Source organism: Gymnoscopelus braueri, assembly GCF_963280865.1.
Source record: "Gymnoscopelus braueri genome assembly, chromosome: 16".
Lineage (NCBI taxonomy): Eukaryota > Metazoa > Chordata > Actinopteri > Myctophiformes > Myctophidae > Gymnoscopelus > Gymnoscopelus braueri.
This window is the reverse complement of record NC_137616.1, coordinates 32,158,799-32,173,352: the sequence shown is the minus strand read 5'-3', so window position 1 is coordinate 32,173,352 and position 14,554 is coordinate 32,158,799. Positions and strand designations below refer to the sequence as shown.

The window sequence follows — 14,554 nt, the reverse complement described above, 5'->3', positions numbered from 1 at the left end:
AATGTGGTGTAGTTGGAGGTGTAATAAGGAACCCACTGTGAAGTAAACTCCCCTGAAACCTAGTAGCACTCAAGCACTCAATATGCCTCATTATTACTAGCCTTGATACAAGACTGTGATATATTATATGGCAGTCTTGGAGGATTTTCAAAACGGTGTTTGCACTTCCTCCCTTTTTGGTCCGTACATCTACATACATGTTCAGATTTCAAATATAATGTGCTTACCCCATGGCCACGGATGTTACAATTATGTAAAAAACAAAAAAAAATAATCCGATCGGTGGCCATTTTCTCTGTATGCTTTCAACTACGCGACTATCGGTTGGGAGGTGTATTGCACTCTTGATACATTACAACTCTATGAGAAAATGGCCACTGATCGGATTAAAATGCTTTTATTGAACAATACGGAATCTACAGGTACTTCTGAGTGGCCGTACATAATTGTAACATTTAACACATCTAATCTGAACGTTTATGTAGATGTACGAACCAAAAGGGGAGAAATTGCAAACACTATTTTGAAAATCACCTACATTATTACCAGCCTTGAAGAGCTACCATCAACACACAGGTAGCCATTGTGTAGTACCACCAAAAACATAATGAGTCAGTGATTACACCGATGAGTGGGGTGATAAATGGCTGGTCAAATTTACACACAGATGACAGGAGGGAGCAGAGGAGGTAAAGTTTATGGCTATGCAACAGCCATGAACAATTCACCCGCTTCTCTGGTGTGTACATAATGAACACATATGCACACACACACACACACACACACACACACACACACACACACACACACACACACACACACACACACACTCTCTACTTATAATCTACTAGAGGTTTGGGCCGCTATGCAGCTCACATCTAGTTCGAGCCTCTACGATCCGACCGATATGTCTGAGTCATATTGTCGGGGGGGGGGCTTTGTCAGAGTACCCGTTGTACCCGTCTGTGTCCCTTTTGTGCTCTGTATCTGTCTGTCTTCCTGTGTCCATATGGCTATGAAGGTTTCCCCATATATGGGCATATCGGTTGGATCTGCGGTTCCGGACAACCGCATATCGGAACTACTCGACGGCGGGCACCGCACTCCCTTGAATCCGTGCCGATGCGCGTGTGACGTGGTCCATTAGCCGATTTTAAAATAGGATACATATTAAAGTGTGTACACATAATCGTTGCTGTCGGGCAGAAACCTTGTATCTGACATATTTCATCTTTTTGCGGACAGTCTTATGCAAAAGTAGGGAAAATAACCGATCTACAAGCTCCCAACAAGGTTGTAGATCACTATTTTAGAAAATCTTTGAACATTTTGGCCTATAATACATTTTTTTCCCAAAATAGGCACACCAGGTTGAAAGTGGGTAAGTCTGCCTGTGTGTCTCATAAACATGTATAACTATTTCACCAACAAGAGCTTGTGACTAAATAATAACTACATGGGATCCATTGGAACACAGGTTCTTTTTCCATTTCCTGAAAAGTAACAGCTTTGGACATTTCCACCCGACAGCGACACTAATAAAAACACCTGTGTACACTGTTGTCACATTGTTGCTGTCGGGCAGGAACTAATTTCCGTCATTTAATTCCCTACTCTGTACAAGACTGACAAGCAAAAAGTAGTGAAAATAGCCGATCTACAAGCTCAACTCCTTGCGATGACGCGTTGTGAGCTTGTAGATCTGCTATTTTAAAAATAATAATTGTTAGCTCCTGAAAAGCCGTGGTTTTGGACATGCATGGTTTGCACCGTGACAGTGACGATATAATATATACACATGGTGGATGATGTACACTTCCTGTCCCCCTTCCTCCCTCAGTTTGATAGGTCTTTTTATGTGTTTGCACCTTCAAAAGGCAAGAGAACTGTAGCCTTAAATCTCTGTCCCTCATGTAATCTAGTTGTATTTGTCCCCTTTTAACCAGGTGTTTAAAACAAACCACAAGTCACGGTATTAGTTGTTTGTGCTTGTCACTGGAATTGAGTCAAAGACTGTCTATTACTCTACATCAGCGGACACATTTAGCTACGTCTTGATCCTAAACATTTTAAAGTGCATACAAACGAAAATTGCTTCTGATTCCTGTAGGCGTTTTGACATTCCGCACTGCAAGCTAGGGGGCCCGCAACACACATTCTGACAAGCATGATTGTACATTAAACAAGCCTAACCGGGCTTGTTTGCATAATGTGATGGGATTGTTAACGACTTGTTTGTCTAACAGTTGGCAGCACTCAACCGTATCAGCACCGATTATTCCACCCGCAGGGGCTTTGATTCCATCTAACGAGAAAATATGTTAGGAGGATGATGAAGGCTGCTGCCTTTGGTCAGGAGATGTCAAATAACTTTCTTAGAAACCCAATCGCAATGCTATTTCAGGAAAGGAGGGACTTGGTAACAGAGTTACATAAGCAGCTGACTGTGCGTACAGTTTGGCCACCATAATGGGTTTTCAATATTTGATGTGTAATACTGTCACATTATACATCAAATTATACTGTAAAATTATCGAAGTTGTCATAAACACATTATACATCACATTATAACATCAAATCTACAAGCTTGCGATGCAAGATTTATAGGGCTATATATACTGTAGATGTATAGGGCTTAAATTGTTAAGAAAATGCTTTCCTCGCTGTGTTTTTTAAATATATATTTTTTTACGGTCAACATTTATAATCATTCTTATGTTCTTAAAACATTTAGCATATCGGCAGAAACCTTGCATCTCCAAATTTCTACTTTTTATGTTTTTTTTTGTTAATTTTCTTTCCCCTCTTTTCTTGCCTGTCTGTGTTTTAATATGCTCTGTGCAGCACTTTGGTCCGACCTTGGTGGTTGGAAATGTGCTATACAAATAAAGTTTGATTTGATACAAGAGTGTCAAGCTAAAGTAGTGAAAATAGCCGATCTACAGCTGAGCTTTTAGATCTGCCGTTTCTGAAAAATGTTGTTCCATTCTGTGAAAAGTAGCGGTTTTGGGACATACAAGGTTTCCACCCCGACAGCGATGATATGAAACGGCGGCGTATCATAATAGTCACAGACAATACAGTATGGCACTGGTACTGCGAGGTGCTTGTAAGAGGCTCTCTCAATGCACTTGGAATGTGCTTGTTAAGAGATAACCTTTCGTTATCCTTTCAATTGGCAACTTGACGTAGTCGTGTGGTGCCCTGCAATGTAGCATCGTGTCCAGGGCTACCCTACTTATTCATCATTAGATTAGTCCTTCTACAAGAACTGGTCCTCAAATGCCATATTGTAATTACATATACATTTAATTGACCTGATGTTTCTTGTCCCCTATGGACATCGGAAAAACTAATTAACGTGTCTCTTTCTGTTTTGCTTGTGTAATTGTCCAATGGCATTTTGAACTAATGAAAGTCTGTGTATCTCAGTGTGAATCGTTCTCTGACTGGTCTGATCCGGCACAAACCAACCTGACCCGATTTCTTCAATATTTTTTTTCTTCTCTTCTATCTCCCCTTCTCTTCCTCTCACAGAAACCCAAAAAGCCACCGCCGCCATCTAAAAGCGTGGGTAAGGAATCTTCTCACTCCTTCCACTCTGCATTCCAACACAGTCACCTCAGAAGTGTGTGTCTTTCTGTGTCTGTCTGTGGGGTGGGGGGTGTAATGTCAAGGACCACCTAATTGATGTGTATTTTGGCCACGTACCCTCGTCTTGTGCCAGGGAACCCCCATAAGAGAATATTTGTGTCAAAATTATTCAAAATATTATATTTCACAAAATATTTCAAAAATAGCAGATCTACAAGGTCACAGTTGTGACTATTTTCGAATAGCCTAAGTATAAGGGACAAAGTGGGTAAACGGATTTTGATGCTCTATTAAATAATGTAGCTGGAGACCCCCTGGAACCCCGTCAAAAACCCCCGGAGGTCCCAGCATCCCACTTTGAGAACCATTGTAGAACAGATCTGAGGGTTTGTGAGTCCTCCTACGGGTTGATCGTTTGTTTGTTCATCTGGAAGAATCGGAAGCAGTCAGAGCTGGAGGGGACATCACGTTGCCCTTCAGGGATTGCCTCTATTTGACAAAGATGTGTACTTTAGTTTTACAGTGACTTGCTTTCCAACCAGCCCCCCCCCCCCCACCCCTAAACACAACACCGCTACTGAGCACACACAAACAAGACTAAAAGCCCTGCTAGCGTCCCGTAGAGGCTCTGCTGATCCTTACGGCCAACCAGATAAAAGTGGCTTGAACCGCCTGACATTTTCGTCCTTAGAACCCCCCTTTAAACACCCTAAAACACAAGTTCATTCGATAATCTATACAGGTACATGCATTGGGCACTGGCATGTTTGATTGTCCAACTCCCTCCCTTCAAAATTGAAGAGAGGCCATACATTAGTACATATTACTTATTTGTCCCTCAGCAAAAAAGTATTATGCATAAAATTAAATGGAACAGGGTGGGCTAAAGTGAAAAGAGAATCATAAACAATATGGGATGTTGTTGGTATTAAAATGCTATTTTATCAGCCTGAATTCCAATGTCATGATGAAATACGAACCACAATCAATGGCTTGAAAAATCTAATATGCATAAATAGAGAATGGTAAACCAACACTGCATTACTGTGCATGAATTAATATGACATTTGTCAAATGAATGCATTATATTACTTTGTTACCCATGAAAGTATTGGTATTATATAAAGTGCTACTTATGTAATGGTTTACCCCAACACTGTACATAGTCATGTAATCAGTACTTGTGTACAGAACGTGTTAACCACACTTACTACAGGTGCAGAGTCTGCAGGTGCTCAGAATACTGCTCTGCTGCCAGATGCGGTATCTAGGGCAGATAACTGTATGCAGCGTGATCTTTAGCAATGTACATGTTAAAAAAGCGAGATTTTGGTCCACTTATTTTTAGTGATCTTAAGTAGCAAAGACATGCTTAGTGCTGCAGGTTTGTCCTGTACATGGCTTGTAATCAACACCCAACATCTGTACAGAACACAGTTGATCAATACATTTTGCAGAATGCTGCAAGGATTTACCTCACTTTTACTCCTCTGCACAGGAAATACTGCAAAAGTGTGCCTCCACATCCTTCTGCTGTGTGTGTGTGTGTGTGTGTGTGTGTGTGTGTGTGTATGTGCACGTTGGAAAGAGAGAGACAAGTGTGTTTTCCCCGTTGTGAATGTTTTTACATTTGAGAATCGGAAATCGGTGGTTGAATGTTTGTCTTGAAAGGGAATGTAATAAAAGTGAATATAGATAATGACTTTATGCACATGTCCTTTTAAGGCTGTGTGTGTCTTCCTCGTATAGCAGAGACTGAGATGGGTGTATGCATATAGGTGTTCTGCATTCTGAGATATAGGTGTGTGTGTGTGTGTGTGTGTGTGTGTGTGTGTCTCGTCTTCATACCGTATAGAAGAGACTTGGTTGTGTGAGTGTGTGTGAGAGAGCGTGTCTTCCTTGTATAGCAGAAACTGAGATGTAGGTTTGTGTGTGTGTGTGTGTGCGCTACCTCACACACACAGATCTTCTTTCAGACTTTGATCACAGAGGTTAGACAGACAGCATCATTGATTGTGAACCATGTTTCGTTTCTCAGCCATCAAGCCAGAGGTCCCCAGTGCTGACAAGAAACCTCATCTTGCCAGGCCAGAGGACAAAGGTAAACATTTTTTATCACTCCTTACACCTTCCTTTCCCCCCCCCCCCTACCCCCTCTAGCTTTTTCCCCTCTCTTCTACATTCTCTCTACCTTCTTCTCTACCTCTTTTCCCCCATCCCTTAGTTCTTTACCATTCCTCTGTTCTGCCAGACTCCCTGCATAAGTATCTCTCTAATCTGCCAATTTACATCATTGCTTCTCCTTGCTGACAGTTAGTGTGAATCGAGGCAAATATGAAGATTTGCAGGGCTACGGGGTTCCTGTACTTCAAGGTGCCCCACTTTGATGTCGATGCTGGCTTTGCAAGAATTCGAATTCTTTGATTTTGGATTCCTTTTGTTGATCCTTTAGCATCAAATTCTGGACTGACTGTACGTGGTATCATGTGGATTGTAGGTTGTTTTCCTGTTTTGGGCCCACATTCAGTGCAAACTCTAGGAACCTGAAGTGTAAGCCACTCAGTGGGTATGGCAAGATCCGAAGGACCAGTTCAAAAGGCTAGATATGCATGATCTAAGATCAGCAATAATGACTTTGTATATAAACGGATGCCAATGTAAGTCATGTTTCTCCGCTAGGGAGGATCACCCAACCTTATTGTAAATGATACAGTGGTGGGTGCCGTAACTATCTCTGGTGATAAACCTGAGGGCAGAGTGGTGTATAGAGGGATAAGGGATAGGAGGAGTAGCATGTCTATAGATTATGTCTCCAACTCTCTATAATCCAAGGCCGATTCAATAACCCTCCTACTAATCACAGGAGGGTTGGCTATGTTCCTATACAATAATCCAATTTTTTGTGACCGTTTGCTGACAAGATTATCTTATGTACAGGGTGTAAATGTAAACTTCTCATCAAGCCAAATACCAAAGATATTTGTGTAACTCTTTTGGTATCGGACTGATTTACAATGTGGATATGGAGACGGTCATAATAATCAACACTTCAATCTCTAGAGAGCAGCATCATTTTTTTTATAGGCAAGTTTTATAGGCATTAAATAGCATTTTAAGTTTATATGCAGCTGGCTGCAAACTAATGATAAGGGCGACATGAAAAAGAGCCTTGGTTTTAACTAAAGAGCGTTTTTGATCAGCCATGACTGCTACTTCTATGCAGGGGATTCATGAAAGCAAGCTTAGGAGTGTAGACTGATGTGGACAATTTCACTGAACCATATTTCTTACATGTGCAAATAAGTAAATCAAGATTTACAGTCTATGGGATATTTCAAATGTATGCCATATTCCCCCAAAAGTTAATATTTGTAGGCCTTCATATATGTTATGGGCCTCATTCACTGTTTACACCAGCACATTTTCACTCCAAACTCATGAGAATAGAGAGACTAGATGAGTTATTTACTTAAAGGGACTACACCATGAATTTAAAAAAAGATATATATTTAATATCATATTGTTTATGTCCCTCAAACGTTTTTCAAAAGGTTTGAGCCTAAATCAAGCCTCAGATATACTCATTCCAACTAACTTCTCTCTGGCTTATAAAGCACTTTCACCTGCAATACCACATTGTCCTGTTTGGCACGGGGCGCTACTGAGACAGTTTGTATGCATGTTATCTCCTGGTTCTGTGTGGAAAAAGTAAAAAAATAATAAGAAAGAAATAAGAAAAAAACAGTTTTTTTTTTTTTTTTTTTTTAAGACCAAAAACACAAAAAATAAGAAAGTTAAAATTCATGGTGTAGTCCCTTTAAACTTTATAGCAGACTATTTAAACTTCTCTCCTTTCATTGTCAGTGAAAAGAGAGTAGTTCAATGAGCCGTAGTCAGAACCGAGCCTGATATATTAATAAAAGAAATTGGCCTCAGGGCTGTACCTATGAAGTCATTGTGCCTGGGCCCGATGGGCTTGCAGACCTCTACATTGCACTGACAACACATACACACGTACGCACGCATGGACGCACGCGCGGACACACACACACACACACACACACACACCCCCACCCACCCACCTAGAGCACCCTCCCCCCTTTCCATAAGATCTTAAAGCCGTATGACCCCATTTACCAACAGAATCAATGGAATCCCCAATGGCTGACTGAAACAAACTACATTTATGTTCGTTCTAATCAGCCTCTGAGCAATCCATCTAGCTTCTAAGCTCCAGACACTGCTTAAAAAGTATAATTAAGCACCAATACAATACCTTGGGTGAGGTGACTGAGTGGGTGATGAGCCATATCAGCCGATAACTGTTATCTGTAATTACTTGGATATGTAACGTGATATACATAATTTATATTTATATACACTAGGGGTGGGAAAAGTCATTAATCTCATGATTCAATTAAATTCTTATTCTTGTGGTCATGACATTCTTGATTCATCATGATTCTCCATTTGATTATTGATTTGAGTTATATGGTTAGATGGCTATTTTTAATTAGTCTCCTCTATATGATTGTAGTATGTAACAGTTGACTATACTCCTAAATAATATAATATTATGCAAATTATCAAGTAAATTGTATTTACTTCAAGTGAACCGTACAGTACTTCAAGTGAACCATATAGTGCATCAACAAGCCTAAATGTAAACGCATAAATTGAATATATAAGAAGCAGTTGTCTTACAGTGAATTGAATTGATTGTAAGACATCTGAAATGGTTGTTTCTTACTGGATCAATGACATCCAGAGAACTATGATTGAATTTCCCACTGGTGTGTGTGCCAGAGACAGATGTTTTATGTTTGGTTGTCTCTTGATTTAATCCTGAACCTCTCTGAATATGCAGTTATATGAAGATTTAGGCCTGATATACTGTATACTTAGTCATATGATGGTGTCTGGTTGCCAAAAATACATCTACAAGCTAGAGGTCTTAACAGGTTCAAAATAATGGACCGGAACCCTGATAGACTTGGGAAATATGTTCCGATATTCGATTGGTTCTGACATTTCTTTGAAATGATTAACCAAACACTAATCGACCCGCAGAATTTGTTCTTGGGTTCGAATGGTACTTATGGCAGTGTGCACAAGAAATTTGGCGCTGATCGTCCCAGGGGTTTGCGAGATAACTCCAGATAGACAGACAAATCAAATATAAGTCTCTCTGTATGAACTTATTTTGAGAAGTTATTTGAATAATGCCATGGATTTCGCAAGCTTACGTCTTACAGAAAAAGGTGACCCGAATGCATTAATGTTATCTCTACATTTGATGGCATTCAGCTGACGGCACTAAGCCATGGCAGTATCCATTGACTGAGCAGGCAAAGATGCTTCGACGTTAAAGGCACTTTCAGTAGATCTCGGCAGATAATCTACTCTAAATATGCTCTGGCTCATAATATACTGTAAGGGGTTAAAAGCTTCATAAGAAGGACATAAGAATGGCAGAGAAAGTCTGATGTTTTAATTAACATAAGTGTACCACAACCTAGATGTACCAGTAAGCTAGAAAACATAGCCACGCATATCCTCTTATGAGATCGTGAAGTATTTAGTTTTTTTTTATACATTAATGCCAGAGGCAACATTTTCCACCAAATGCCTTTTCCTCCACACCCTCATCACGCAACACATTTGCATAGCCCACAGTCAGACAGGGAAGACCCTGTATTACATAGATATTTCCCGGATCCTTGGAGTGACTGTGAGCCGTAAAGAACTTTGCGGTGGCATTTTATGCTGAGCTGATTAGACGTCTTCTGGGTCGGCGGTTATGAGCGGTGACAGCAGTGTCTTGAAGCTGCACGCCCACTTTTCTCCAGGCTTCCGTGTCTGCTTTTGGATCCTCGGTTAACCCATTCAGACCGGGAAAGTGTCATTTTTTGATTTCTTTGGCTATTCAAAAATAGCAGATCTACCAGCTTGTAGTGCTATTTTTTGAAAAATCGTGAAAATGTGTGCAAATCTTTGAATATATATATATTTTTTAAAGCAAACATTTGTAAATCAAATGTTTGCTTCAGGGAATTGTACAAATATCTTCTAAATCCTAACCGTTTTCTGAAAAACGTATGTTGCTTTAATATCAGTGGTTCTCAAACTCAAACAAAGGACCACCCAAAATTATATGTATTTGACCGCCGATCCCCATCACAAAAATATTTTGTTCCAGGGACCCCCAAAAGCAAAGATTTGAGTTACAAATGTTCCCTTTAAAAAAATATATATATATTCAAATATTTGCACAAATGGTCATGAATTTTCAAAAATAGCAGATCAACAAGCTCGGAGCTTGTATATCTGCTATTTTTCCCGTTTGCGTTCTCGGTTTGAATGGGTTAAGGCAAGCGGAAGAAGGACCTCCTGCTGCCCAGGAAGATGGCATCCTTCTTGTACATTTCAGATCTGACCTTTTCCCTCTGGGGTTGGGGGGGGGGGGGGGGGGGGTGGTTTCGATTTATTGAACGTGAAGTGCTGAACACTGCTACAAAGCACAGATCTTTCTTTTGCGAATTTTATACTCAACTGATTTGACTCGACTCAACCTCTTCTATTTTCCTCTTTCCTATACCCTCCCTCTCCTGCTCACTCTATAAAGTTACACAGTGAGGCTTTAATATGAAGCTCATATTTTAGCTCACACTTGAAACAGTGGGACATTCTACGTTCATAGAATTAGTCCAGTAAGACCGTTTGGTGATACAACACATAATGCAACTAAACATCCCATTGAGGTTTGAGTTCATTGTGCCTTGTGTTGAAAATAAGATAAGATTACCCAGCATGATGTGTTCATAAGCTGCTTAAACCCCAGTGAAAACTTTGTCATTCATACATTTATCCCTACTGTTTCTATAATGTATGCATAAAGCTTGTATTCTCAATTCATTGTGCTGAAAGGAAGACATATAATACAAATAGGCCTACCGTAAGTGTGTGTGTGTGTGTGTGTGTGTGGGGGGGGGTGTGTGTGTGTGTGTGTGTGCGTGTGTGTGTGTGTGTGTGTGTGTGTGTGTGTGTGTATGAAATACATCTTAGTAGATAAGATGTGTATTTGTCACTCTACTTTGAGATCACCTTGCGTAAATAGCTATTATCATAAGCCAGTTGAAAATGAGACATCACCAAGCTTGTTGTGGCTGTGTTATACTGTATATTGTTATTCTTGGAGTGGGAGCCAGGGGAAGGCACAGGACAAAAAGCTTTCTTGCTAATCCTGCATTAATCGTTCTGCTGGGTTGTCACAACATTTCACAAAGCAAATTCCCTGTGTGAGTCTCGTATTGGTAATAAAGGGTTTTCTATTCTCTGTGTGAGAGAGATTATACGGGTACCTACTCTTGGGATGTGTGCGTGAGAGACGAGGGTCGGATGATGGTACAGATTTTTATGTCAATGGCTTAACTCGGTCAAACATTCTTCTTTTGAGTGTAGCCTGCTGCAAGGTGCTAAAGTCTTCACAATGCAGACATTTCAACAGTGTAATAAAGGGAAGGGATAAGTAACGGTGTGTCTTCCTCCTCTCGTCTCCTCCCTTCCTTTTTATTCTTTCCTCAAGTTGACAAAGTTGTGCCAGATCACAAACCATCTAAGCCTGCTGCCCCAGTGGTGCCGCCCAAGAAGCCTGTCCCTCCACCTGGCAAGGGTCGACCGGGCAGCATTCCTCCTAAGAGACCAGACAAGCCTCTCACTCCCTCTCCTAGCCTGAACCTCATCAAGTAAGCCTGTTGTCTCTCTGCTCTCCCTCCATTTCATTCCAGCTAAACTGCCCGGCAGTGTGTTGTCAAAACATGTATTACTTGGGTTTTGGTTTCTGCCATGTCATCATCCGTCCAGAAACGTTGATCATCTGCTGAAACTGAGAGTACACAACACTTATGGAAATGATTAACCTTTAAGGTTCATCATTTCCATAAGTGTTGTGTAGTCTCAGTTTTTGTGGGTTGGGGTTGGGGGTGGCTTGTGCTGTTTCTTCAATTCTATTTCTTCTATTAGTCTTTAAATTACGCATTACTATTGTTTACATTGTCTGCATATTTCCATTATGTTGGAAACTGGCAGTATTTTTTATTTCAGAGACAGGAGGACACTGTAAGGAAGACCAAGCAATCATCTTCACAATGAGCTGTTGTGACATTCTAGATTCAGTGGCCAGTGTTTCCCTAAGGATACAGTTGTGCTGAATAAAAATGCCATTCACGTCAAAATGTGAATGCTTTTTGTTTTGTTTTGCTTACTATGCAGATATACTATGCTGGTTACTTGCTCACGTGTTTTAGTTTTTTCTTGACCACAAATGTTAATGTTATTCAGATTGCATGTTGTTTAGAGAGATGCTGTACGTTTGATGTACACCAGGTATCTTAGTTTATTTGAGGCACTAAATTGTTCTCTTTAATTTAATTTAATTTAATTGCATAGATCGATTAATAAAAAAAACTACGGATTAATCAATAATGAAAATAATGGATAGTTGCAGCCCAATGAATACGGTTCCTGTTTCTCTTGAGTCGATACCGCAGCAATTCTGCATTTTAAGTACATTTCTCTCCTCTAGACACAATGGAGAGGTGCCTTCCTTGCGACCGAAGTCCGAAGTGGAGCCAACGTTACCCACTAAACCCAAAACCCTGTCTGGGGACTGGGGGGAAAAGGCCCCAGACATGGGTACCGGTATGTATGGCCTGCTTCAAACCTCTGTCTTTAAGGCCCAGATTCACTCAGCACATGGTCGGCAGGGGTCCTTTGTGTCAGGGATCATCTGCTAGGTGCGTGCTTTTTATCGGTGGGATTTGGCCCTTGTGGAAGTTTTCAGGGGCCGATTGATCATGTTGAATCGATTCAACATGTGGAATCGGGGCCCTGACGTTTACTGCCGTCAGTACTTCCGAAGGTCAAGTAGAAGAAGGGGGATGTGAGGTGGAAGTACCTCAGGTGAAGCACTAGTTGAATACCCCTGCCCCAAACTTTTGCACTGATGAGGATACGAACTGGAAGTGCTGACCCGTCAGCCGCCAGGGCAGTGTGTCATTCTGTCTGAGAGTTGGAACTTCTTGAGGGGGTCAGTGCAGACAACTGCCACACAGGACCCCTGCTGTTGTCTTGATTGGGACTTTAACCCATTAATACCTGGAACGCATCTGTGTCACTTTAAGATTTATTTGGCTATTCAAAAATAGCAGATATACAAGCTCATAGCGCGGCACCGAGTGCCGCGCTACGAGCTTGTAGATCTGCTATTTTTGAAAAATCTTGAAAAATAAATTTTAGATTTTTTTTCAAAAAACTGTTGGGATTTAGAAAACATTTTTAAGAATCGCCTCAGGTCTCAATGGGTTAAAGTCCCAATCCAGAATTTACTTGGCCATTTAATGCTTCTTTTTTGATGCACTGGTAGCTCGACCTAGCCTGATTATCAGACTGAAGCTGCGAAGAGGAGCAGTCCACTCAGAGAGTGGGCGGAGTCTATGGTCTGGAACCAGGCTAAGCTCGACCAGTAAATACATTGACTGTATTCACAGCAATTCAGCAAAGTACTGTTAAGCCACTATGTTTAAACTGATAACCAACAGTTCCCAGATGTCACTTACTGCATTGGTACTTAGCTTTTAATCCACACGGCTGTCAGCTTTAAAACCTTTAAACACGCACAGTCAAGTCTTATTCTAAAGTTATTTTCATCATTGTTGGCCAGAATTGTTAGAATTTTTGATTCACGTGGTCCTGCATATGCTGGCTAATCCTTGGGCAGCTTTGTGTCCATCAGAATACCCATCACATCATTAAACACTGAAATCATTTATTTTTAGACCAGTCACTAATGTGTCATTTCAATTTCTCTGATCCTGCAAATGGAGTGATTGTATTTACATTAGATTGACATCATTTTTTTTTTAACGGCAGACGGGAAGGAACTAGAGTGGAGAGTGGGATGGTTAATGTGTTTTATTCACCATAAACAACTGTTGAGGGCGGAGGGACTTTTACTTATCACCTCCCGACAGCAACAAAGGCACAGCTTCATGAAAAGTGGTGAAGGGAGAGAGAAGTGAGAAAGGAGAGAAGGCGAGAAGAAAGGGAGCGCGAAAAGAGATGGGGTGGGAAAATGGGAAGAGAGCAGAAAAAGAAAGACCTTGAAAAAAGATAGGATATATGAGATAAACCGTTTGTAGACTTGGTCTGATGGTGTTTCTTTGGGGAGTTCGTGTTTGCTACAGGAACCTTTTAAAAAGTGTGAAAGAGCTGCTAAAACGCCTTGGCCACGCTCTCCTCCACCAGGAGCCAGTTTGACACGAAAACTCAATTTTCCCTCTCCATCACGTGTAATACCAGTTCCAAACCACTGTGGCGCACAGGGTGCAGCTAGCTAGGTAGCTGCTGCACATAAAACACGACAACATATGCTTGGGTTTACATATTACACAAGCCATCGGCACAGCACATGAGCACTATAGGAAATGAGAATGTTGGTTTACCTTGGCATGTACCGTGCTTACACACACACACACACACACACACACACACACTTGCACGGCGTACACATAATGTCTTTGTAAGTTATGAAAGTACCAGCAGGTAACCCAGTCGTAGGTCACTTCAGCGCTAGCTGAACAAGGAGGACAGTGTTAGCTGTCCTCTTTGTTCAACCTCTTGAACAAAGAGGACAGATATCCTGAGGTTTTTGTCCATGACCCCATATGATTAAATTGATCTTTACTCTTCCTTGTCCTATTTCTGTATGTAACCTTGGCTTGATTCGAAATTGGATGTCATTTATTTACATCTACTTAACCCATTAAGACCTGAGGCGATTCTTAAAAAAAAATCTAAATCATAACAGTTTTTGGAAAAAAATCAAAAAAAAAATGTTTTCAAGATTTTTCAAAAATAGCAGATCTACAAGCTCATAGCGCGGCACTCGGTACCGCGCTAT

At 40.9% G+C, this 14,554-nt stretch overlaps 1 protein-coding gene across 2 annotated transcripts in view; it reads left to right on the top strand.

Moving 5' to 3' along the window:
* cd2ap (CD2-associated protein) overlaps window positions 1-14,554 on the top strand; it is a gene marked incomplete at its 5' end in the record, with an annotated part of 75,224 nt that overhangs the window by 51,073 nt on the left and 9,597 nt on the right. For both annotated transcript variants that reach the window (XM_080452985.1, XM_080452984.1), the window contains 4 exons: window positions 3,538-3,574; window positions 5,633-5,695; window positions 11,180-11,339; window positions 12,179-12,294. In XM_080452985.1, the coding sequence (XP_080309111.1) occupies window positions 3,538-3,574; window positions 5,633-5,695; window positions 11,180-11,339; window positions 12,179-12,294 (376 nt within the window). The remainder of the gene's footprint in view (window positions 1-3,537; window positions 3,575-5,632; window positions 5,696-11,179; window positions 11,340-12,178; window positions 12,295-14,554) is intronic.